General features: G+C 45.8%; 1 protein-coding gene across 1 annotated transcript; it reads left to right on the forward strand.

Annotated features, from left to right (window-relative positions):
* The first annotated feature begins 18108 nt into the window (after positions 1-18108).
* On the forward strand, positions 18109-26278 carry LOC116512649 (protein THEM6-like). Its single transcript, XM_032223251.1, is given in 4 exon segments — positions 18109-18239; positions 18241-18403; positions 18406-18704; positions 25930-26278. Coding segments are annotated over 4 exon segments (618 nt in total). The 5' UTR covers positions 18109-18194; the 3' UTR covers positions 26041-26278.
* The last annotated feature ends 249 nt before the right edge of the window (positions 26279-26527 follow it).

A 26527-nucleotide genomic window follows, 5' to 3' on the forward strand; every position in this document is an offset into this window, starting at 1 on the left:
GGCAAATTTCCTCCCCCAGGTGTACATGTTTTTACAAGCAATTTCGCCTAATATATGCCTTTGGCTCCACTGTAGCCCTGCCTCTAATGTACGGATCCTTTTTTTTTCCTTTTAATGTAATTCAGCGAATTCAAAGGATAATTGGGTTCCAGTTAACATTTGTGTAGGAAGCGCAAATGAGACCGGCTTGTATTAAAAGGGGAATGAAATAAGTGGTTTGGCTGTCTCAACTGTCTTCCTGTCCTTTGTTTTCCTGTTTTCCCACATGTGTCTTGTTTTGTGATCTATTTCTTCCACTGAAGAGATCCTGGGATTTGTGGGATCCCCTCTGTCCACAGAACTGGTTGTACTACCTGAGTCACGGAGTTACCAATTCAGACAAATAATCCATCCGTAAATAACAGCCTAATCAGGGGAATTATCAAGAACGCTCCCATTAGGTCATTTGTACACAAACAGAGCAAACCGCACTCCCTCCGAGCACTGATGATGCTATCTAGTTTGGCAATGAAAGGTCTGCATGAAAATAACCAAGCTCAGAGAGCACCAGGACCCCACAGTCCTCCTCTTCCTCCTCCTCCTCCTCTCCATAAACTCCACTCTCTTCTAGCACTGATCATGTTACTTAGTTTGATAATGGAAGGTCTGCACGAAAATAACCAACCTCAGAGAGCACCAAGGACCCCACAGTCCTCCTCTTCTTCTTCCTCCTCCTCCTCCCCCTCCTGCTCCACACAAACCCCACTCCCTCCTAGCACTGATGATGTTAGCTAGTTGGGTAATGAAGGCTTGCAAGCAAACAACCAAGCTCAGAGACACCCAAGGGCCCCACTGTCTTCCTCCTCCTCTTCTTCTTCTTCTTCTTCCTCCTCCTCTTCTCTCCTCCGCCTCCCCCCTCCTTTTCTTCTTCCTCTCCTCTCTTCTCTCCTCCTCCTTTTCTTCTTCTCCTCCTCCTCTTCTTCTCCCCTCCCCTCCTCCCTTTTCTTCTCTTCCTCCTCTCCTCTTCTGTCTTCCTCCTCCCCCTCTTTTCTTTCTTCCTCATCCTCTCTTCTTTCTCCTCCCTCTTCTTCTTCCGCCTCCTTTTCTTCTTCCTCTCCTCCTCTTCTTCTCCTCCTCCTTTTTTCTTCTCTCTCCCTCCTCTTCTCTCCTCTCCTTTTCTTCTTCTCCGCCTCCTTCTTTCCTCCTCCTCCTTTTTCTTCCTCCTCTCTCTTCCTCCTCCTCCCCTCCTTTCTTCTTCTTTTCCTCCTCCTCTTCTTCTTCCTCTCCCTCTTCTTCTTCCTCCCTCCTCTCTTTTCTCTTCTTCTTCTTCCTCCTTTCTTCTTCCTCTCCTCCTCTTCCGTTCCTCTCCTCCTTTCTTCTTCCCCTCCTCCTCTTCTTCCTCCTCCTTTTCTCTCTTCTTCTCCTCCTCTCCTTCTTCCTCCTCCCCCCCTCTTTTCTTCTTCCCTCCTCCTCTCTTCTTCCTCCTCCTCCTTTTCTTCTTCCTCCTCCTCCTCTTCTTCCCCCTCCTCTCCTCCTTTCTTCTTCTTCTTCCTCCCTCCTCCTCTTCTTCTTGATCCTCCCCCTCTTCTTCTTTTTCCTCCTCCTCCTCTTCTTCTTCTTCTTCTCCTCCTCCTCTTCCCTCCACCTCCATCCTCCTCCTCCTCCTCCTCCTCTTCTTCTTCTTCTTCTTCTTCTTCTTCTTCTTCTTCTTCTTCTTCTTCTTCTTCTCCCTCATGGATGGACCCCAGGCGGATGCTCTGGAGAAAAAGTTAGAAGAAAACTTTGCTTCTTCTAACAACACACTTTTCTGTAAATCTGACGCCAAGGAAGGGGGTTTGAGACCCCCCCCCTCCATTATGCTTGCAGAAAAATGGGGAGGAAAACGAAGAAGAGGAGAAGGAAGAAATGTCCTCTTATCACATTTTAATTTAAGAATAAAATTTATGAATTAAAATTAAGAATTAAATTTAAGAATTAAATTTAAGAATTAAATTAAAGAATTGAATTTAAGAATGAATTTAAGAATTGAATTTAAGAATTGAATTAAGAATTAAATTTAAGAATAAAATTTAGGAATTAATATTAAGAATTAAATGCAAGAATTAAATTTAAGAATAAAATTAAGAATACAATTTAAGAATAAAATTAAAGAATTAAAATTAAGAATTAAATTTAAGAATTAAAATTAAGAATGAATTAAGAATTAAATTTAAGAATAAAATTTAAGAATAAAATTTAAGAATTAATATTAAGAATAAAATGTAAGAATACAATTTAAGAATAAAATTAAAGAATTAAAATTAAGAATTAAATTTAAGAATTAAAATTAAGAATTAAGTTTAAGAATTAGATTTAAGAATTAAATTTAAGAATTAAATTTAAGAATTAAATTTAAGAATTAAATTTAAGAATTAAATTTAAGAATTAAATTCAAATTTATTGAACTTAAAAGAATGTATCAAATTTAATTTAAGAAGCAATGATGGAAATTAATCAAAAGAGATACAATCTAGAAGAAATTTCCTGATAGTCAGGACAATCAACCGGTGGAACAGCTGGACTTTAGAAGTTGTGGGTGCTCATCCCTTGAGGATTTAAGAAGAGACTGGACAGCTATTTGTCTCAAATGGTATAGGGTCTCCTGATATATATAAACCAATATGCAATAATGTATAAATAAATATGTGATAATATCAATCACCTTTACAGTGTATGCTATCTTCCATAATAGTATCGATTACACAACCATCAAAATATTGACTCATCTGTTTTCTTTCTTATAAGGAAGTCTCCATAAGGGGCGGGGTGGCCCAATGGCTAAGACACTGAGCTCGTCAATCAGAAAGGCCGGCAGTTTGGCGGTTTCAAATCCCTAGCGCCGTGTAATGGAGTGACCTCCCATTACTTGTCCCAGCTTCTGCCAACCTAGCACTTCGAATGCATGTAAAATTGTAAATGGAAAAAATAGGAACCACTTTTGGTACGAAGATCACAGTGTTCTGTGCTGTTTATTTCTTTATTTTATTTTGTCAAGCATGAATTAGATAACAGATGCAAGTATAAAGACGATTTTGAATACATGACATGGATACGGATAAAAAAGAACATTAGGACAGGGATGGTTGGCACGCTGGTGCACTTATGCACGCTACTTACAGACCTCTAGGAATGGGGCGAGGTTGACAGTCTAGGATTAAAGTTTTGGGGGTTTGGGGGAAGACACCACAGAGCCAGGTAGAGCATTCCAGGCGTTGACCACTCTGTTGCTCAAGTCGTATTTTCTGCATGGAGTTTGGAGCGGTTAACCTTGAGTTTGTATCGACTGTTTGCCCATGTGTTATTGTGGTTGAAGCTGAAGAAGTCATTGACAGGTAGGAAGTTGTAGCAGATAATTTTGTGTACTACACTTAGGTCAGGACTATAGGCAGCGTAGTTCTAGGTTGTCCAAACCCAAACTTCAAACGTGGTGGCATAAGGGATTCTGTTGTGAGCAGAGGAGTGGAGGACCCTTCTCGTGAAATACCTCTGGACTCGCTCAATTGTATACAGTGTGGATTCCAGACAGGTGAGCTTTATTCGAGAACTGGTCTAGAAAAGGTAATGGAAATAATCCCCTTGAAGACATCCAAAGAACGGGAAGATCCAACTCAATTGAGTTTTCAGTCTACTTGGTTGTATTTTGCCCATTGCTAAATAAAAAAAAATACCCCACTACAATTAGGTTCCACCACAAAACCGCGGTCGACTAAAGCGCGCTCGACGAAACCACGTACCTGACGTCATCACAGCGCGACGAAAAAAGCACGCTGTGAGCGGTAAAGCTGAAATTAACGCGTAAACCTAAACCTAACCCCCCGAAACCTAACGCTTAACCTAACCCTTAACCTAACGCTAAACCTAACCCTAAACCTAAACCTAACGCTTAACCTAACCCTAAACCTAACCCTAACCCTAACCCTTAACCTAACCCTAACCCTAACCCTAACGCTTAACCTAACCCTAACCCTAACGCTTAACCTAACCCTAACCCTAACCCTAACTCTAAACCTAACCCTTAACCTAACCCTAAACCTAACGCTAACCCTTAACCTAACCCTAAACCTAACCCTAACGCTTAACCTAACCCTAAACCTAACCCTAACGCTTAACCTAACCCTAAACCTAACCCTAACGCTTAACCTAACCCTAAACCTAACCCTAACGCTTAACCTAACCCTAACCCTAACCCTTACCTTAGCGTGAATCGGCTTGCTTTAAAAGCGCTTTTTAAAGCGCCCTTTTTCTCCGCGGTCGTTGTTGTCGCGCTGCTGATGACGTCAGGTACGCGCTTTAATCGGGCACGCTTTAGTGGACCGCGGGTTTTGTCGTGCCCACGCTACAATTAATGGGTCTATCCACATGGTTCTCAACCAAAGACCTTCTCACCAAGCTTGAAGATCGAAGTTCGTATCCATTCTGGTCCGAGCTTTGTTGACCCAACTCTTTTCTTCTCCTTGGTCCTCTTGAGCCTTCTTCCCTTGGAGAACAGAGAAGTGGGAGGAGAAGATAAGAGGTGGAGCGTGTCCAAGGGAGATCACATTTTTGCTAACTGAGCAAACCTGTTCTCCTTCATTGCTGTGCTGAGCTCGACACGGAAGGTCTGCAGGTGTGTGAGCGTTTTTCTGCGCCGTGATGAAAGTATATCTGGCTACCTGGCTGATTTTTGCAGCATCTGCCGACCTTGGTAAGGTCAACTTTTGTTGAGAAATATTTGGGCAATGTAAAAAGAAGAGGCACTGAATCTTCGGCAAGGGCACTCAGGTTTCTTTTTCGTAGGGTGAGAAAAAATGTCTTGTGGTTCCTCAGAAGTAGCCTTTGTATGGTAGGAGCTAGTTGATGCTGATAGAGAGAAGGAGGAAGGAAGAAGGAGGAAGGAAGGAAGGAAGGAAGGAAGGAAGGAAGAAGGCGACAGAGAGGACGAGGAGGAGGGGAAGAGAAGAAGGAAGGAAGGAAGGAAGGAAGGGGACAGAGAGGATGAAGAGGAGGGAAGAAGAAGATGATGAAGAGGAGGAGGAGGTGGTGGTGGTGGAGAAGGACAAGGAGGGACCATTTCAGACAAACAGCTGTCCAATCTCTTCTCAAAAACCTCCATTGATGAAGCACCCACATCTCCGAGAGGCAAATCATTCCACTGATTAATTATCCTCACTCTTAGGAATTTCCTCCTTAACTCCAAGTTGCTTCTCTCCTTGATTAGTTTCCATCTGTTTCTTCTCGTTTTGCCCTTAGCTGCTTTGGAGAATAGCTTGACTCCCTCTTCTTTGGGGCAGCCCTTCAAATATTGGAAGACTGCTATCATGCTTCCCCTGGTCCTTCTCTTCACTAGACTAGACCTACCCAATTCCTCTATCTTATTTTGCAACGTGTCCCCCCAAAGATGTGGTGTGAAACATCTTGATTTACTTCTTACAGGGCATGAGGATTACGTAGGCTTACTCACTCACATCCCTTCGGTTTATTAAAGATTTGCACTCCTAAATTATAATAGAAGGAATGGAACAGAACGGAACACAAACAAAAACAGAACAATAAACACAGAATGGAATGGAAGAAGAAGGTAGTGGTGGTGCTTAAGGACTTCATTTAGAACTTTGCAACTAACGTGCAGGCGATTGGCAAAGTTAACTGATTCCCAATCGGTTAATAACGCCACCATATAGAATACAGACATGGCAATTAGTTGTTTTGCTGCAAACTTTCGCAAGGAAAATGGGTCAGATATTTGTGGGGTAAAGAACACAAATCTCTCTTGCTGAAGCGTTATAACTAAGCAACTGAAATGATTAAGGGCCTGGAGACTAAAGCATATGAAGAAGAGTTGCAGGATTTGGGCCATGGACAGTCTAGAGAGAAAAAAGGGACTGGAGGGCACATGGTAGCAATATTGTAGTATTTGAGAGGCTGTTGCAAAGAAGAGGGGGGGGGGGACTTATTTTCCAAAGCACCAAAAAGCAGGACAAGAAAACAATGGATGGAAACTAATCAAGGAGAGACCAACCTGGAATTAAGGAGAAACTTCCTAACAGTGAGGACAATTAACCAATGGAACAACTTGTCACCAGAAGTCGTGGTTGCAACTCCATCGTTGGGGCTTTTAAGAAGAGACTGGAAATGGTAGAGGGTCTCCTGCTGAGCAGGGGTTGGACTAGAAGACCTCCAAGGTCCTTTCCAGCTCTATTCTGATTGAAATGGCATAGGGTCTCCTGCTTGAGCAGGGGGCTGGACTAGAGGACCTCCAAGGTCCCTTCCAGCTCTATTCTGATGAAATGGCATAGGGTCTCCTGATTGAGCAGGGGGCTGGACTAGAAGGACCTCCAAGGTCCCTTCCAGCTCTATTCTCATTGAAATGGCATAGGGTCTCCTGCTTGAGCATAGGGTTGGACTAGAAGACCTCCAAGGTCCCTTCCAGCTCTATTCTCATTGAAATGGCATAGGTCTCCTGCTTGAGCATAGGGTTGGACTAGAAGACCTCCAAGGTCCCTTCCAGCTCTATTCTCATTGAAATGGCATAGGGTCTCCTGATTGAGGAGGGGGCTGGACTAGAAGACCTCCAAGGTCCCTTCCAACTCTATTCTGATTGAAATGGCATAGGGTCTCACTGCTTGAGCAGGGGGGTTGGACTAGAAGACCTCCAAGGTCCCTTCCAGCTCTATTCTCATTGAAATGGCATAGGGGTCTCCTGCTTGAGCAGGGGGCAGGACTAGATGACCTCCAAGGTCCCTTCCAACTCTATTCTGATTGAAATGGCATAGGGTCTCCTGCTTGAGCAGGGGGTTGGACTAGAAGACCTCCAAGGTCCCTTCCAGCTCTATTCTCATTGAAATGGCATAGGGTCTCCTGCTTGAGCAGGGGCAGGACTAGATGACCCTCCAAGGTCCCTTCCAGCTCTATTCTCATTGAAATGGCATAGGGGTCTCCTGCTTGAGCAGAGGGCAGGACTAGATACCTCCAAGGTCCCTTCCAGCTCTATTCTCATTGAAATGGCATAGGGTCTCCTGCTTGAGCAGGGGGCAGGACTAGATGACCTCCAAGGTCCCTTCCAGCTCTATTCTCATTGAAATGGCATAGGGTCTCCTGCTTGAGCAGAGGGCAGGACTAGATGAACCTCCAAGGTCCCTTCCAGCTCTATTCTCATTGAAAATGGCATAGGGTCTCCTGCGTGAGCAGGGGGCAGGACTAGATGACCTCCAAGGTCCCCTTCCAGCTCTATTCTGATTGAAATGGCATAGGGTCTCCTGCTTGAGCAAGGGGTTGGACTAGAAGACCTCCAAGGTCCTTTCCAGCTTTATTCTGATTGATTGGTTGATTGACTGACCCCTGGGATCAAATTCATAGAAAATCAATGTGTAGGATTGCAAAGAATGCCCATTAGAATATGCTATGCAAATACAATGGAGAGAGGGAAGAGTGAATTCTATTTATGATACGTTTTAATAATGGGAAACGGGATTCACCCTAAAGTTAACCCAGTCAAGATTATGGAGTGACCTCAACCAGGGTGATTTGCAGAAAATCAAACCTGTTGCCAGTTGATTTAATAGGACTCCAGGTGTTTACTCCCAGGTAAGTTGCAAACTTAGCTACTCTACAGATTCCTAGAGCCTTGAGTTTCTCTTAAACAGTAACAGAGTCGGAAGGGACCTTGGAGGTCATCTCGTCCAACCCCCTGCTCACGCAGGAGACCTGTACTAGGGATTCGAACCGCCGAACCGCCGACCTTTCTGATGGACAAGCTCAGCGTCTTAGCCACTGGTCTATCGGCAATCTATGGAGATATTGTTTTCTCTTCCTGGTTTCAAAACTTATGAGGTCATCAAAATATAATATAAAATACAAGACCACAAAAGCAAATAATGAGCGAATAAGGGAGGGAAGAGGAAATAATACGCAGTGATTCCTGATTCCTTTGGGCGCAGTAGATTAAGCTAATAACATAACACCTCGGCTTTTTACTCTTATAGAAAGGGTATATGCTGGTAGTCCTCAACTTACGACCACAATCGACCCCAAAATTATGTCACTAAGTGAGATATTTTGCTAAGTGAGTTTTTGCCCCCATTTTACGAGGGTTTCTTGTCAACCGTTGTTAAGCAGAACACTGCCGTTGTTAAATTAGTAACATGGCCATTCAGTGAAGCTGGCTTCCCTGCTGTCTTTGCTAGGCCGAAAGGGTCGGCGAAGGGGATCAGGTGACCTCGGGGCACTTGAACCGTCATAAATGTGAGTCAGTTGCCAAGAGTCTGAATGTAAATCACGTGACCAGTGGGGTCATGTTGCCTCTAGAATAAAGTGCTTTTATTCAACTTTCCAATTCTTCTCTTCTCCTCATTTCTATTCTGTTCTGTTTTATTATTTCTCCTCTCTTCCTTTTCTCTTCTCCTCTTCCTCTTTTCTTTTTTTTCTTCCTCATTCTATTATTTCTCTTCTCATCTATTTCTATTCTTCTCTTCTATTCCATTATTCCTCTTCTCTTCCTCGTCTCTTCCCTTCCTTTTTTTTCTTTTTCTCTTCTTCTCTTCCTTATTCTATTATTCTCTTCCTCTTCTCTTCCTCTTTTTCCTCTTCTTCTTTTCGTTTTTCTTCTCTTCCTTATTCTATTATTTCTATTCCTCTTCTCTTCCTCTTTTCCTCTTCTTTTTCTTTCTCTTCCTCTTCTTTGTCCTTATTCTATTATCTCTTCTCTTCCTCTTTTTCTTCTCTTCTTCTTTTCTTTTTCTTCTCTTGCTCTTCCTTATTCTATTCTATTATTTCTCTTCCTCTTCTCTTCCTCTCCTCTAGTCTACTCCATTCCATTTTCTTTTCTTCTTTCCTTTTTTCTTTTCTTTTCTTTCCTTTCTTTCCATTTCCATTTCCATTCCATTCCCTGTATTTATTACTCTACAAAACTAAAAACCTCATTTAAAACTTCCCTTTACCTAAGTTAAAAAAAAAAACTTTACAAAAGTTTTTTAAAAAAAGCTTTGCTTCAGCTGTTTCAAAAAACTTCCCCCGATTGTCAAGATGTAAATCTCAGTCCTGATAGAAATGGGGACTCCCTTTCATCCTGCCGATTCTAATGTTCTTCTCTGGCCTTGCAGTTCTCTCTCTGCGGTGTTACACCTGCAGTGAACCCATGGATGTCAGCTACTGCCTCCACATCACTGACTGCCCAGTGAATACCACTGCTTGCAAGACAACGGTGCCACTCTGTGGATTCAGGTGGAGACCCAACTCACCTGTCTGTTGACCTCCTCTTATTTCGCTCTGGGGTTTAAGCTTTGTTTGTACTGAAACTCTCAGCCAGGTGAGAGTTATTTTCATTCTGATTCTGTGGCTGATGGGTTTCTGGCCACTTTCTGCTCATTTCAGCGCCAAGGACCCTTAGAATCCATGCTGCTGGCACACCTATCTTATGGATTCTAAGATGAGCCAACAATGTGTGGCAGCAGCCAAAGAAGGCCAATATGATCCTAGGCTGCATTAAGAGAGAGAGAGAATCAAAATCATGTGGAATGTTAATAGCTTGCTTTATAAGGCCTTGGGAAGGCCACACTTGGAATATTGCGTTCAGTTTTGGTCACCACAAAATAAAAAAAAGATGTGGAGACTCTGGAAAGAGTGAAGAGAAGAGCAACAAAGCTGATTAGGGGACTGGAGGATTAAAACCTACGATGAACGGTTGCAGGACTGGGCATGGTTAGCCTGGTGAAGAGAAGGACCAGGGGTGATATGATAACAATTTCCAATATTTGAGGGGCAGCCACAAAGGATAGGATAGGATCAGATAGGATAGACAGACAAAGAAAGAAAGAAAGGAAGGAAGGAAGGAAGGAAGGAAGGAAGGAAGGAAGGAAGGAAGATGAAGATTAGATAGGTAGAAAGATAGATAGATATTGAAAAAGAAAGAGAGAGAGAGAGAAAGAGAGAGAAAAGGTGGAGATAATAGATAGATATAGATAGATAATAGAAACAGACAGACACCGACAGACAGATAGATAGATATTGAAAGGAAGGAAGGAGAGAGAGAAAGGTGATGATAGATAGATAGATAGATAGATAGATAGATAGATCGATAGATAGATAGACAGACAGACAGACAGACAGACAGACAGACAACCGACAGAAAGACAGATAGATGATAGATATTGAAAGGAAGGAAGGAGGAAGGAAGGAAGGAAGGAAGGAAGGAAGGAAGGAAGATAAATAAGTGAAGATTTAGAGATAGAGGGATAGCTAAGTGAAGATGATAGGTAGAAAGATAGCTAGATATTGAAAGAGAGAGAGAGAGAGAGAGGGGAGATGATTGATAGAAAGAAAGAAAGATAAGTGACGATAGAAATAGATTGATATAGATAGAAAGAAAAAAAGAAAGAAAGAAAGATAAGTGAAGATACAGAAAGATTTAGAATGGTAGATAGATAGATAGATAGATAGATAGAAAGATAGAAAGACAGATATAGAAAGAAATAAAAAAATAAGTGAAGATGATAGGTAGATAGATATTGAAAAAGAAAGAAAGAAAAGAGAGAGGGGAAAGGTGGAGATAGATAGATGACAGAAAGATAGAAAGAAAGAGAAAGATAGAAAGATAGAAAGATAAGTGAAGATGATAGGTAGAAAGATAGATAGATAGATATTGAAAAAAAGAAAGAAGAGAAAGGTGGAATGATAGATAGATAGATAGATAGATAGATAGATAGATAGAGATATAGATAGATAGATAGATAGATAGATAGAGACAGACAGACAGACAGACAGACAGACACTGACAGACAGATGGATAGATGATAGATATTTGAAAGAAGGAAGACAACTAAGTGAAGAGGGAGGGAGAGAGAGAGAGAAAGAAAGATAAATAAGTGACGATGATAGAAATAGATAGACAAACAGACAGGCAGACAGATAGATAGAATAAAGTGTTGATTTGACGGAGGAAAGAAACCACAGGTAAAAAGAGGGAGAAAAGAGAGGGGGAGAGATCGAATTCCCAAGGGACAGGGAGGGATCCCAAAAAATGTGGCTCCTGGCTGGGTCGGATGTGATCTCCTGAGCTTGGGAGAGATCCAGATCCAATCCACAAACTCTGGGTTTCCCTTCCTACGGCCTGAGCCACCCTGAGAGGGAGAACTCGGGGGGCTGAATGATGGGCTGGGCTCCATCCGAACATCCCCGTTAGCAAAAAACCCTTCTTGGATTATCATTTCTTTTTCTCTTTCCCTTCTTCTTCCCCTGATCTCTCCCAGGTTACCCTTTCTTTGGAAACGTCACGGTCAGCAAATCTTGCTCCAAGAACTGTGAGCCCTCCGAGCCGGACACCATCGGGGAGAATCACCCGACTTTTGTTGTTACACGGATTTGTGCAACGTGGGAGCAGGCCAGGCGGCTGCGGCAGAGTTCAGGCCTGAGCTTCAGCGTAGTCCTGGCCTTCTCCCTGCTCGGCTTCGAGGATAACCCTCCAGGAAGAGGCTGGCTCGGTTGTGGAAGGATGCCTCCCCCCCCCCCCAGACCCCAAAGTAGGACCTTAGACTCTCCCACTGGGAGGTTGTCGAGACGGGAGTAGAAGAGTCTTCTACTCTTCTACTCTGGAGAAGAAAGAAGAAAAGGACCATATCGCTAGTATCAAATGCAGTTTGTTCCTACACAAGAGTTGAAAACACATCCTACTCCTCCTGCTCTATCTTTCGACCCCTTCACCCCTTCTCCTTTTTGTCTAACCACCTTCTCTCATCCTCCCTCCTCCTTCTGCTAACTCCTCCTATTATCTATCTACTCCTTCTCCTGTCCTATTCTCCTTCTCTAATCTTTCCTTCCTTCCTTCCGTCCTTCTTTCCTCCTTCCTGCCCTTTATCTGCCATCTTCATTTTTCTTTCTTGCTTCCTTGTCGTCCTTCCTTCCCCTCTTTCTTTCCCTATCCCCTCCTCTCCTTCCTGCTCTCCACAAACCTCACCCAACAATGTTGTTTCTATTTTTAATTACGTATTGTTTTATATGTCATGTTTGTATCCTTTCCCATAAGTTGTAAGCCGCCCTGAGTCCCATAAGGGAAAAGGGCGGGCCTAAAATAAACTTTCACAATTCACTCCCTTCTAGCACTGATGGCGTTACCTACGGTAGCTCAGAAATGAAGAGCTGCAAGGAAACAACCAACTTCAGAAGAATAAAGGATGCTACAGTCATCGTTTCTCCTCGCTCCCCCCACCCCAAAAAAAACCCCACCATCTACCACGGATGACGTGACTTAGTTGGGTAATGAAATGTCAGCAAAAACCCAAGCTCAGAAAGCATCAAGGAGCCCACCCTCCTCTCCTCTTCTCCTCCTCCTCTTTCTTCCTCCTCTCTCCTCCTCCTATTCTTCTTCTTTCCTCTTACATACCCCACTCCCTTCTAGCACTGATGACATTAGTTAGTTGGGTAATGAAATGTCAGGAAGAAAACGTCCAACTCAGAAAGCACCAAGGACCCCACAGTCTTCCTCCTCCTCCTCTTCTTCCTCCTCCCTTCCTCCTCCTTCTTTTCTCTTCCTCTTACATACCCCACTCCCTTCTAGCACTGATGACATTAGTTAGTTGGGTAATGAAATGTCAGGAAGAAAACGTCCAAACTCAGAGAGCACCAAGGACCCCACAGTCTTCCTCCTCCTCCTCTTCTTCTTCCTCCTCCTCTCTCCTCTCTTCTTCTTCTCTTCCTCTCTACATACCCCACTCCCTTCTAGCACTGATGACAGTTAGTTGGGTAATGAATGTCAGGAAGAAAACGTCCAAACTCAGAGAGCACCAAGGACCCCACAGTCTTCCTCCTCCTCCTCTTCTTCCTCCTTCTAGTCCTCTTCCTTCTTCTCTTCCTCCTAGTCTCCTCCCCTTCTCCTCCTCCGACCTCTTCTTCTCTTCCTCTCTACAAACCCCACTCCCTTCGAGCACTGATAATGTTACCTGGTTTGGATAGCAATAGCAATAGCAATAGCAATAGCAGTTAGACTTATATACCGCTTCAGCCCTCTCTAAGCAGTTTACGGAGTCAGCATATTGCCCCCAACAACAATCCGGGTCCTCATTTTACCACCTCGGAAGGATGGAAGGCTGAGTCAACCCTGAGCCGGTGAGATTTGAACAGCCGAACTGCAGAACTGCAGTCAGCTGAAGTAGCCTGCAGTGCTGCACTCAACCACTGTGCCACCTCGGCTCTCGGATAATGAAATCTGGAAAGAAAACTCCAAACTCAGAGAAACCCAGGACCCCCCTTCCTTCCTTCCTTCCTTCCTTCCTTCCTTCCTTTCCTCCTCCTCCTCTTACGACATGCCACTGGGTGTTCTCTACCTAATCCTGGAGTAATATTTTCAATATCCTATCAAATCTTTGTCCCGTACCAATCGAGATGTTTTACTTGGGCCACAGGATCTCCTGAAGCTCTTTCGAAGCTTCCTGTGAAAAGCAGAGAGGAATTATTTGCTTGCCAAAACACAAAGATTGTATTTCTGTGGCTTCCAGAGAGACACGACTTCCAATATTCCTCCATGGTGTAGAACTGCATCCATCCTTGCTCAGGGCCCCTGCTTTCCGATGAATTCAACACCAGATTTTGCATCATAAAGGTGGTGGTTTTTTGACTGACAAGGTATTGAAGAATGCAGATAAAAGTGAGAATCAATTATTTCTCCCTTTGTGGTGTTAGTTTCAAATTAAGCTTGTTTTTCGTTTGATTGACTCTGGGGAACTTAAATTCTAAAACTACGCAACAGTTAAAACAATTAAAAAAATACAATAAAAATCCAGAAAATAAAAATAGTCCTCAACGTACGACCAAATTGAGCCAACATTTCTGTTGCTAAGTGAAACATCCATTAAGTGGTTTAGCCCTGTCTAATGACCTTTCTTGCCACAGTTGTTAAGTGAATCACTGCAGCTGTTAATTTACAACCATGGCTCTTAAGTGAGTCTCCCTCCTTGACTTTGTCAGATGGTCGCAAAAGGGGATCACAGCAACGGTCATAAATATGAACCAGTGGCCCAAGCGGCTGAATTTTGATCACGTGATTGTGGAGATTCTACGACGGTCGTAACTGAAAAATGGTCATAAGTTACTTTTTTCAGTGTCGTCGTAACTTTGAATGGTCACTGAATGAAGTGTTGTTAAGTTGAGGGCTACCTGTACATACAGCAGCTGAGATAGTTGACCAGAAGGCTGGAGAATTCCTGGAGGATAAGGGGGGGCAGGTGGTCCAAAGTTCCTCCAGGTTAAATTAGCCATCAACCTTCTTGACCTAAATCCCTTGGTAGGGTTTTGATGAGATAAGATGGAAAGGGGGAGGGAAGGGAAGAAGGAAGGAAGGAAGGAAGGAAGGAAGGAAGGAAGGAAGGAAGGAAGGAGAGGATGGGAAAGAGGGAGAAAGGACAGAAGAAGGAAGGAGAGAAAGGAAGGAAGGAAAGAAGGAAGGACAAAGAAAGACAGAGAGAAAGAGAGAAAGAAAGAGGGAGGGATGGAGGACAGAGGAGGAAGGAAGGACAGAGGAAGGAAGGATAGAGAGAGAGAGAAGAGAGAGACAAAAAAAGAAAGAAAGAGGGATGGAGGAGGACAGAAGGAAGGAGAGACTGGAAGGAAGGAAGGACAGAGGAAGGAAGGATAGAGAGAAAGAAGAGAAAGAAAGGGGAAGGAAGGACAGGGAAGGAAGGACAGAGGAAGGAAGGAAAGAAGGAAGGACTGAGGAAGAAAGAGAGAAAGAAAGAGGGAGGATGGAGGACAGAGGAAGGAAGGATAGAGAGAAAGAGAGAAGAGAAAGAAAGAAAGAGGAGGGAGGGAGGACAGAGAGGAAAGAGAGAAAGAAAGGAAGGAGGGAAAAGAGGGAGAAAGGACAAAAGAAGGAAGGAGAGAAAGGAAGGAAGGAAAGAAGGAAGGGCTGAGGAAGGAAGAAGAGAGAGAGAGAGAGAAAGAAAGAGGAATGGAGGAAGGACAGGAAGGAAGGAAGAAGAGACAGGAGGGAAGGAAGGACAAAGGAGAAGGAAGGAAGGAAAGAAAGAAGGAAGGATAGAGAGAAGAGGGAAGAAGACAAAGAAAGAGCGATGGAGGAAGGAAAGGAAGGAAGGAAGGACAGGGAAGGAAGGAAGAATAGAGAGAGAAAAGAACGACAGAAAGAGAGAGAGGAGGAAGAAGGAAGGAATGAAGGAAGGAAGGAAGGAAAACCATTTTGTGGACGCAGTCCTTAAGAGAACCAGTGTATTCTCATTATTAGACAGACACTAGAAACCAGCATTCTGGGAGTTGTAGTCCCACCTGAAGCCCAATGCTCCCTGGGAGACCCTGGGCCAATCGCTCTCTCTCTCTCTCTGCCGAGGGACGCAAAGGCCGGCGGCTCCTCCCAAAGCCTAAAAGCCCGGGAAACTGCGGGGCAAAACTGTCCAGGCGATGGCCGGGAACGGCGGCTGCCTGGAGGGCGTGCAAAGACTCCCACGCGGGGCTTCCGAAGCATCTCGCGAAAACCCGAAAGGCGGACCGTCACCCGAGAAGCACGGCTTTGCAATGGGCAGCAGGGGGCGCTAAAACACCAGGAGACGGTTTGAATTTCTTATTTCAGACGACGCATCACAGTGCAACCTTCAACTCTCCCGGTTTGCAGGGACCGCGGCAGGGAAGGGTTAATAATGGGCGTTGCTTTCACACGCGAAACTCTTGATGCGGGTAGAGGGAAGAGATCCGGCTTCCCACCCCCGAATATAATTCAATTCAATTCAATCTATTAGATTTCTAGCCGCCCAATCCCGGAGGACTCCTCCACCCTCCTTTCCTTCCTCCCTTCATTCTTCCCTCTTTTCCTTCCTTCCTTTCTTCTTTCCTCCCTCCCCTCTTTTCCTTGTTTCTTTTTTCCTTCCTTCCTCCCCCCCTTCCTTCCAACTTATCTCTTTTCCTTCCTTGTCCTTCACTCACTCACTCGCTCCCTTCCTTCTTCCCTTTTTCCTCCCTATCCCACTTCTCTTTTCCTTCCTTCCTCCCTCCCTTTCCCTCTTTTCCTCCCTCACTTCTTCTCTTTCCTTCCTCCCTCCCTCCCTTCATTCTTCCCTCTTTTCTTTCCTTCTCTTTTCGTTCCTCCGTTCCTTCTTCTCCCTCCCTCCCTCCCCTCTTTTCCTTGTTTTCTTTTTTTCCTTCCTTCCTTCCTTCCAACTTCTCTCTTTCCTTCCTTGTTTCCTTCACTCACTCGCCCTTCCTTTCCCTCTTTCCTCCCTACCCACTTCTCTTTTCCTTCCTTCCTTCCAATTTCTCTCTTTTCCTTCCTTCCTCCCTCCCTCCCTTCCTTCTTCCCTCTTTTCCTCCCTCACTTCTTCTCTTTCCTTCCTCCCTCCCTCCCTTCATTCTTCCCTCTTTTCCTTCCTTCTCTTTCGTTCTTCCGTCCTTCTTCTCCTCCCCTCTTTTCCTTGTTTCTTTTTTTCTTCCTTCCTTCCTTCCAACTTCTCTCTTTCCTTCCTTGTTTCCTTCACTCACTCGCTCCCTTCCTTCTTCCCTCTTTCCTCCCTACCCCACTTCTCTTTTCCTTCCTTCCTTCCAATTTCTCTCTTTTCCTTCCTTCCTCCCTCCCTCCCTTCCTTCTTCCCTCTTTTCCTTCCTTCTCTTTTCGTTCTTCCGTTCCTTCTTCTCCCTCCCCTCTTTTCCTTGTTTTTTTTTTTTCCTTCCTTCTTTCCAACTTCTCTCTTTTCCTTCCTTGTTTTCTTCACTCACTCGTCCCTCCTTCTTCCCTCTTTTCCTCCCTACCCCACTTCTCTTTCTTCCTTCCTTCCAACGTCTCTCTTTCCTTCCTCTCCCTCCCTTCCTTCTTCACTCTTTTCCTCCCTCACTTCTTCTCTTTTCATTCCTCCCTTCTCTCTCTTTTCTTCCTTCCTTCCTTCCTCTCTCTTTTCCTTCCTTCCCTCCCTCCCTGCAAAAAATAAAACAAATGGAAAAGGAAGTTAAAAAAGGAAAACCATCAAAACGAAACAAATTAAACACGTTTCTGGGCTTCTCCAGACACGTCCTCCTGACACAACGTTTCAGTGGAGACCCCCTGTTTCATTTCTAAACCCCTCCAACCTCCCATCACCTGTACTTCACTGCCTCCCTATCAAGCATCCCATTCGCCCCCCCCCCTCCATCCCTGGGTGAAGCTCTGCAGCCTTGCCAGGCAAAGCAGCCAACGCCAAAACCACAGCCAACCCTTTCCATAACGACAGTACAGGGCGGGGCATAACCTTTTCCTAGGGGGTCACAGCAACAGTTGTAATAACAACACAAATAATTCATACACCATTCGAAAGCCCATCAAAAACTGAGTTTATTGACACGATTTAATAGTCAGTATGACCACCATTAGCCCTTTGAACAGCATTCAAACGAGGTGGATAAGAACACAACAAATCTTCAAACAGTTCCGTTCGATTTTCCAGATTTTTCAACACAGTTTCCAAATTCATTCTCAAAGTTTCAACCGAATATCGATTTTGACCTTGCTCCTGAATCATCAGAGCTTCCACTTCATCCTTAATTATGGCCCCAATGTTCTCTGCCGGATTGAGATCTGGCGAATTTCCCGGCCAGACGTCATTGCCCCAAAATTCGAGCCTCTCGAAAGGCAATGCATTTTATTCTGTCAATGATCCTTTTTCTTCCGAATCGAATTTTCCAGCCATTCTTAAAGCAAATTTAACATTTAATAGCTCATTCAATTCAGTTTTTTATGGGCTTTAAAATGAGGTGTCACGGAAGTTGTAAACTGCTGTCGATCTTGCTGTGACCCCCTAGGAAAAGGTTATGCCCCGCCCTGTACATTGTGCAAAAAACGGGGAGGGAAACACACACAGACACACAAACACACAGACCAAAAAAAAACGATGCAATGCCTTTGCTGGTGGCGCTGCAGGAAGCAGGGGAGCCACCAGGGGACGCTGCGGGCTCCCCTTGGGCCCAGAGCTGTCAGCTGAATTAAGCAAGAAGGGAGGGGGGGGCGGGTGGCATGACAGCAGGAAGAAACCAAAGGGCAGATTAAAATTGAAAAAAAGAGGGGGAGGAAGCGGCAGGAGCTGGAGCTCCCCCACCCGGTGCAGAGTGGATCGTTCCTCGGCTGCACCAGCAGACCGGAAGAAGAAGAAGCCGGCTCAGGCACGGTGCAAAGGTCCTCTCTCCATCCGCCCCCTCCCTCTGGTGTGCATCCCGTCACCTGGGCCCAGGTGAGCCTCCTGAGGATGCCCTCGCTGCTCCTGATCTGCGGGGCGGCCGCTGCTGCCTTCTTCGTGCCTGGATGGCTGGTACCTGCTGAGGATGCCCATCACTTACCTGTACGCCAAGTGGCTGCTTCCCGCCATCGCCGACCCTTTGCAAGAACAGCGGTTCCACAGCTGGGTGCTGCCCTCCGACTTGGACCTCCTGGTCCATATGAACAACGCCCGCTACCCCGGGAGGCCGACATGGCCCGTTGCGTCTTCATGGTCCGCTGCGGGCTCTTCCAGGCCATCTGGGCCCTGGGGGGCCACACCATGCTCTCCGCCTCCTGCTGCCGCTTCCGGCGTTCGATGCACCTGCTGGAGCGTTTCACCATCCAGACGCGCATCCGAGGCTGGGACCAGCGGGCGTTCTTCCTGGAGCAGCGTTTCGTCAGCACCCGGGACGGCTTCGTTTGCGCCGTCTTGTTGGTGCGCCAACATGTGGCGGGCACCACTCCGGGCACGGCGGTGGAGAAGGTGTGCCGGAGGAAGGTGAGGGCCCGAAAGGGCTGGGAGGCTGAAGGTGGAGCCTACGGGTAGAAAAGGCAGCGCGTCCCAAAGGCCTGAGAGAAGGGAGAGAGACGAGGGAGTTGGCAGGGACCCTAGAGGTCTTCTAGTCCAACCCGCGGCTCAAGCAGGAGACCCAATACCTGTGATGGTGAACACCCATCATGGTGGCACCCAGAGCCCTCTCTGCATGCACGCCAGCCGTCGCCCCAGCCCAGCTCCCACCAACTACTTTAGGTCTCTGTCGCGCATGCGTGGGGGTGGGGTGTGTGCGGGGGGCACGGGCATGCATGCAAGGGGGCCGGGGCACTTGCAATTGCATTTTGGGGCCTCCTGCTGCGCCCCCGTTCCCCATTTTGGTCTGGAAAGCTTCCTGCACCAACCCGGAACCAAATCTGGGAGTGGCGACGGAGCACATGCGCAGGGGGAAAGGGAGAGCAAGGATGTCACGCACACATGCGTGGGGTGTGAGGATGGTCGCATGCGCATTGCATTGGCACGCGACGACATTCCACTGGTTAGAGGAACTCCTTGGCTGTCGTATTCGAGGACTTCCTGAATAATGCACCATTTTTGATGGGTTTTTTTTTCCCCCCTCCGAATGTATTCATTTGGCATCTGGCATATCCGATACGGAGTAGCAACCTATACAGATGTCCTCAACTTACAACACTTCAGTTAGTGGCCATTCAAAGTTACAAAGGCAGTGAAAAATGTGGACCGATGACGGCTTTTCGCACTTAACCGACCGTTGCACCCTCCCCAGGGTCATTTGATAAAATGTACGTCCTTGGCAACCGATTCCGATTTATGAAGGTCTCAACGTCCCGGAGTCACACAATTGCGACCTTCTGACGAGCCAAATCCATGGGGGAAGCCCGATTCACTTAACAACCGGGTGCCTAAGTTTAACAACGGCAGGGATTCACTTATCCAGTGTAGCGAGAAAGGTCACAAAACGGGGCGAAACTCGCCACAACTGTCCCCCGCTTAGCAACGGAAATTTGGGACTCGGTTTCTTAGCCTGTTCTCACCTGTCAGGGAAGTTTCCCCTGAGTTCCAATTGTGCTTCTCTCCTCGATTAGTTTCCATCCATTGTTTCTTCCCTGTTTTCTGGTGCTTTGGAGAATGAATCGAAGACTTTGACCATGGTCACCCCTGGTCCTTCTCAATTCAAAAACGGATTTTCTTCTTAAAGCTCACAGTTCAATGGGTTTAAATCGTTAAGAGACGTTAAAAAGATCAAGGCAACATCCCCCCCAATGGTGTCACTGAAGATTTCCTCCCTCCCCTCCCTTGTTAGGGGTATAGTCCTCAACTTACGACCACAAGTGAGGACAATTTAGGTTGCTAAGCGAGACATTTAAGTGGATTTTTGCCTCCTTTTGGTGGTTTTGAAAATAAATTGACCCTTTTATGTGTAGCCTCTCAAATACTGGAATTCCCCTATCAGATGTAAGAGAGTGGGAAGGGTCTTCTAGTCAACCCCCTGCTCAAGCAGGAGAAATTTTACTATTTCAGACAAATGGCTGCCCAGTCTCTTCTTTATTAAAAAAAAAACTATATTATTCATTTCATATTACAATATCGGACATAGTGCTCCCATCCTGGCATTATTTCCACCATCCATACTAAAATATAGAACCAATCTCCTATATACCCATCGCGCCTTCCTAATTATATACAGATTACTCTGCCCCTTTATATGTATTTTGTATTTACAACATATTGCATCACAGTTTGGGTCTACAAATCCTGTTTTTATTTCCTGTTTATTTCTCTTCTTTAAAAGGCCTCCATTGATGGAGTGCCCACGATTTCAGGTGGCATGCTGTTCCACTGGTTAATTGTTCTCACTGTTGGGAAGTTTCTCCTTAATTCCGGATGGCTTCTCTCTTTGATTAATTCCCATTTTTTCTTACCTTGCTTTCTGGTGCTTGGAAAGTAGGCCACCCCCCTCTTCTTTGGGGCAACCCCTGAGATATTGGAAGGCTGCTATCATGTCTCCCCTGGTCCTTCTTTTCATTAAACTAGACATACCCAGTTCCTGCAACCGTTCTTCATATGTTTTAGCCTCCAGTCCCCTAATCCTCTTGGTTGCTCTTCTCTGCACTCTTTCCAGAGTCTCTACATTTTTTTTTTTTACATCATGGTGACCAAAACTGGATGCAGGATTTCAAGTGTGGCCTTACCAAGGCTTTATAAAGCACAATAAAGCCTTGGAGAAAATGGCACCAGAGTTCAGAAGAAGACACAAACTTTGGAGTCTACCAGCTCCATAGTCTAGGGCAGTGTTTCTCAACCTTGACAACTTGAAGATGTCCGGACTTCAACTCCCAGAATTCTGGGAGTTGAAGTCCAGACATCTTCAAGTTGCCAAGGTTGAGAAACATTGGTCTAGGGAATGTACTGATGGTTTTCCACCTGGCCATCGGAGGTGAATCTGGGTCAGATTGAACCCTCTAAGATCGTGTTTCTGAACCTCAACACCTCTAAGGAACTGGGGAATTCTGGGAGTCCATGTTTCTTAAAGTTGCTGAGGTTAAGAACCAGAGTTTTAAAAGAATGAGGATTCCAGATGTAGAATATCCCTCTCAGTTTGAGTTCCCACAACCCATCGTAACCAATCTTGACTGAGTTGAACATTGGGCGCTATCTCACAAAATGAAATTCAACGGTGAAAGCAGGAAGGTTCTACATTTAGGCAAGAAAAAACGAAATGCACAGATAGAGTATAGGACCTATACTATAGGTGGTACCTTGCTCAATAGTAGTAACTGTGAGAGGGATCTTGGAGTCCTAGTGGACAACCTTTTAAATAGGAGCCAGCCGTGTGCAGCAGCTGCCAAAAAAGCCAACACAGTTTAGGCTGCATCAACAAGAGGGATAGAGTCAAGATCACGTGAAGGGTTAATACCACTTTATAAGGCCTTGCTAAGGCCACACTTGGATACGGCATCAGTTTTGGTCACCACGATGTAGACAAGATGTGGAGATTCCGGAAGAGTGCAGAGAAGAGCAGGAAAGAGGATTAGGGGACTGAAGACTAAAACATATGAAGAACGATTGCAGGAACTGGGTATGTCTAGTTTAATGAAAAGAAGAACCACGGGAGAAGTGATAGCAATGTTTCCAATATCTCAGGGGTTGCCACAAAGAAGAGGGAGTCAAACTATTCTCCAAAGCACTTGAGGGTAGAACAAGAAGCAATGGGTGGAAACTAAACTAAGGAGAGAAGCAACCTAGAACTAAAGAGAAATTTCCCGACAGTTAGAACAATTAATCAGTGGAACAACTTGCCTCCAGAAGTTGTGAATGCTCCAACACTGGAAGTTTTAAAGTAGATGTTGGATAACCATTGTCTGAAGTGGGTTTCCTGCCTAAGCAGGGGGGGGGGGGTTGGACTAGAAGACCTCCAAGGTCCCTTCCAACTCTGTTATCCTATCCCTTTGCAGCCCAGTGGGAATATCATAAGGGATCTTAAGGGATCTGCTTACTCAGGGTTAAATCATTGACCATTCAAGAAAAATATGGGCTGGTTTCCCAGGGACCAGCTCAACAAAGTTGAAAACCCCAAAGAGATATCTTTTAGACTCTCTGGAGTTCCCCCACACACTCCACCCCAATGGAGTCCTTCTCCTAAGGCAGTGGTTCCCAAACTTGGCACTTGAAGACTTGTGGACTTCAACTCCCAGAATTCTCCAGCCAGCAGAGCCCCCCCCCCCAGTCCTTTTTTTTTCCTCTTGATGAGCCAAACCCCCCCATTTTCATATGTTTTAGCCTCCAGCCTTTAATCATCTTAGTTGCTCTTCTTCGCACTTTTATCCAAAGTGCAAAGATCTACCCTTCTCACCCGAGACGCCCGTGAAATGAACCGTAACCTTCCACGAAAGTCTGGGTCACACCAGTGCAGAGAGGAAGCATCCAGCCAGGAATCCCTGGACAGGACGTGACAACTCCACGGAAGCGTGTGTTACTTTCCCACCTGGATTAGTAAAATGTCCAGATGGAGGTGGGTTTGCTCATGGCTTGCAAAATCGGGCGTGGCATTCTTGGAATCCGCAGAGCCTTTCGTAAAGGTTGGGCTGGCTGTCCCCAAGCCTTTCGGTACCACTCAACCCAGCTGGCTCTGGGTGACGAAAGAGGCACGGTTTTCCTGAAAGCAGGTGCCATCCAGATGTTTAGCTCTTCAAAGGACTTCATTGTCAGTCAGGTTAGGGAGTTTATAACCCATTAGCAATAGCCCTTAGACTTATATACCGCTTCACAGTGTATTTGCAGCCCTCTCTAAGCAGTTTACAGAGTCAGCCTCTTGCCCCCCAACAATCCTTCCTTCCCTCCCTCCCCCCTCCTTCCTTCTTTCCTTCCCTCCCTCCCTCCCTTTCTTACACTCGCCCTAGCACTTAGACTTATATACTGCTTCACAGTGTATTTACAGCCCTCTCAAGCAGTTTACAGAGTCAGCCTCTTGCCCCCCAACAATCCTTCCTTCCCTCCCTCCTCCCTTCCTCCCTTCCTTCCTTTCTTACACTCGCCCTAGCACTTAGACTTATATACTGCTTCACAGTGTATTTGCAGCCCTCTCTAAGCAGTTTACAGAGTCAGCCTCTTGCCCCCAACAATCTGGGTCCTCATTTTACCCACCTCGGAAGGATGGAAGGCTGAGTCAACCTTGAACCTGATGAGATTTGAACTGCCAAATTGCAGGCAGGCAGCAGAAGAGCCTGCAGTAATGCACTCTAACTACAAGGAAGAGAGGAAGGGGAGGGAAGGAGAGCGAAGGGAGGAAATGAAAAGGAAGGAAGGAAGGAAGGAAGGAAGGAAGGAAGGAAGGAAGGAAAGGAAGGAAGGAAGGAAGGAAGGAAGGAAGGGCAATAGCCCTTAGGCTTATATACCGCTTCACAGTTCTTTTACAGTCCTCTCTGAGGTTTACAGAGTCAGCCTCTTGCCCCCAACCATCTGGCTCTTCATTTTACCCACCTCAAACCTCCTAACAGTGGGCAAATTAGCCTGCAATTCTGCATTCTAACCATGGTGCCACCATGGCTTCCTTCTGTTTCCCTTCCATCTCATATTCCTTCCTTTCCTTTCCTTTCCTTTCCTTCCTTCCCAATATCATATACCACTCCCAATGCTTTTACGGCCCTCTCTAAGCTGTTTTACAAAGTCAACATCTTGCCCCCAACAATCTGGTCCTCATTTTACCCACCTCAGAAGGATGGGAGGCTGAGTCAAATTTGAGGATCAAACCACTGGCAGTTGGCAGAGTTAGCCTGCGATTCTGCATTCTGAGCACTGTGTTACCATGGCCCTTCCTTCCTTCCCTCCCTCCCTCCTTCCCTCCCTCCCTTCCTCCCTTCCCTCCTTCTTTCCTTCCTTCCTTCCTTCCTTTCTAACACTAGCCCTAGCACTTAGACTTATACACCACTTCACAGTCCTTTACCGCCCTCTCTAAGTGGTTTACAGAGTCAGCCTCTTGCCCCCAACTATCTGGATCCTCCTTTTACCCACCTTGGAAGGATGGGAGGCTGAGTCAACCGTGAGCTGTTCAGGATCGAACTCCTGGCAGTGGGCAGAGTCAGCCTGCAATATTGCATTCTAACCACTTCTTCGATAAAAAAAAGATGGGCTGGGAATTTTTAGTAGAGGAGGAGAAGGAGGAAAGAAGGAAGGGAGAAATGGAGGAGGAGATAGGTCTTGTTCCCTCAAGACCGACATGTGTTGGCTAAATGTGTTGCTTTCTTGGTTTTGACAGAGCCAAGAAATTTTACAGTTACAAGGGTAGAAGCTCGTAATTTAGGAACAGAAGGGACATTCCAAAACTTGTTTTGGTAACTTGAAATACCCACATTTCAATCTGGCTTCAAGGAACAAAGGACTTGGCAATCATAAATTGTACATATGTACTAAGAAAGCCGTTGGGTGACTTTGAGCCAATCACCTGGAGACGGTGAGTTCTAGTCCCACCCTAAGCATGAAAGCTGCTGGGTGGCTTTGGGCCAATCACCAGGAGACTGTGAGTTCCAGTCCCACCCTAAGCATGAAAGCTGGCTGGGTGACTTTGAGCCAATCACCAGGAGACAGTGAGTTCTAGTCCCACCTTAAGCACGAAAGCTGCTGGATGACATTGGGTTAATCACCAGGAGATGGTGAGTTCCAGTTCCACCTTAAGCATGAAAGCCAACTTGGTGACTTTGGCCCAACCACCAGGAAACGGTGAGTTCTAGTCTACATTAGTCATGAAGGCAGGTGGCCACTCCTCCTTTCTCAGCCCAACCCTTGTGGTGGTGGAGGAAAATGGGCTACATTGCTGCCTTGAATTATTTGTTAATATAATAAAGGCGGGATATGAACAAGTACCGTATTTTCCGGACTATAAGGCGCTCCAGAGTATAAGGCGCACCTTAGCTTTTGGGGGAGGAAAATAAGAAAACATTCTGCCTCTGCCTACCAGCATCCATGGTATTCAGCTGGCTAGCTTCTTGGACGTGGACCGCACGTTAACAAGGTCAGCCAATGAACAGGCATCGCATATTAAGTCAGCCAATGGGGGCTCTTTGGATTCTGAAATTTGGTTGTGTGAGCAACAAGGAGACGGGAAAGAACTTGGCTTAGCGAGAACGGAAAGTGAAAGTGACCGTGTTTTGGGCTTGGATTTCCTGCTACCGTTGGGTAATGTACTGTAGATTATGATTATTTTGAATCCTGCTCAATAAGTTCCTGTGCTTTCTGAATGCGGCAAACTCTGACCGGCCAGCTCAGCTTCAGCACTTATTGCAGCCTGATTCAGCACAGCTGATTGGCGGGTGGATCAAACTGCCGGAATACCCCAATCCGCTGTTCCAGGCTGCAGGGATTTCCACAGACCATCGCGGCCTCATGCCTCACGTTTTGGCCTCTGATGGGGGTGGGTGGAAGCTACATTCACTGTATAAGACGCACCCAAATTTCACCCTCTTTTTTTGGTTGGGAAAAGGTGCGTCTTATACTCCGAAAAATACGGGAATAGAATGACATTTGCTGATGTTCTTCTTTCTTCTTCTTCTTTCTTTTCTTCTTTCTTCTTCTTCTCTTCTTCCTTCTTCTTCTTCTTTTCTCTTCTTTCTTTCTTTTCCTTCTTCTTCTTCTTCTTCTTCTTCTTCTTCTTCTTCTTCTTCTTCCTTCTCCTTCTCCTTCTCCTTCTCCTCTCCTTCTTCCGTTTGAATTGCAGATGGATCCCAGCCTGTCGGAAGAGATCCAGCAGTGGTCGAGGTACAACGAAGCCAGCAGCCAGAACCTCAGGATGGAGAGTGACGTCCTGGAGAAGAGCAAGGCCCTCTGATCGGGGGTACTCACCAGCGCCCCTCACCCTCTTCCAGACCAGGCTTCCATCCCCCAAAGGATGGGACAGGATTTGCCGTCTCTTCTTTGTGGTGGGTACCTGGAGGAAAAGCTGGAAGAGCTGGACTTGAAGGCCCTCAATGCCCCAATTGGCCAGTTGGATGGAGGGCAGGAGCCCCCTCCTTCTTCTTCTTTCCCTCCTCCTCTTCACTGTTCTTTCTTCTCCCCTCTACCCATTTCTTCTTCCTCCCCATCTCTTTCCTCTTCTTTCCTCCCTCTCTCCTCCTTCTTGTTCTTCCTTATTTTTGTCTACTTCTTTCTCTCCACTCCTCTCCCCTTCCATCCTTTCCCTCCCTTCTCTCCTCCTCCTTGTTTTTCCTCCTCCTCTTCCTCTTTATTCTTCTTTCTTCTCCCCTCCCCTTCCAACTTCTCTCTCCTTCCATTTTCCCTTCTTTTCCACTCCTCTCCTCCTTCTTGTTCTGCTTCCT

Source organism: Thamnophis elegans, chromosome 8 (assembly GCF_009769535.1).
Source record: "Thamnophis elegans isolate rThaEle1 chromosome 8, rThaEle1.pri, whole genome shotgun sequence".
NCBI lineage: Eukaryota > Metazoa > Chordata > Lepidosauria > Squamata > Colubridae > Thamnophis > Thamnophis elegans.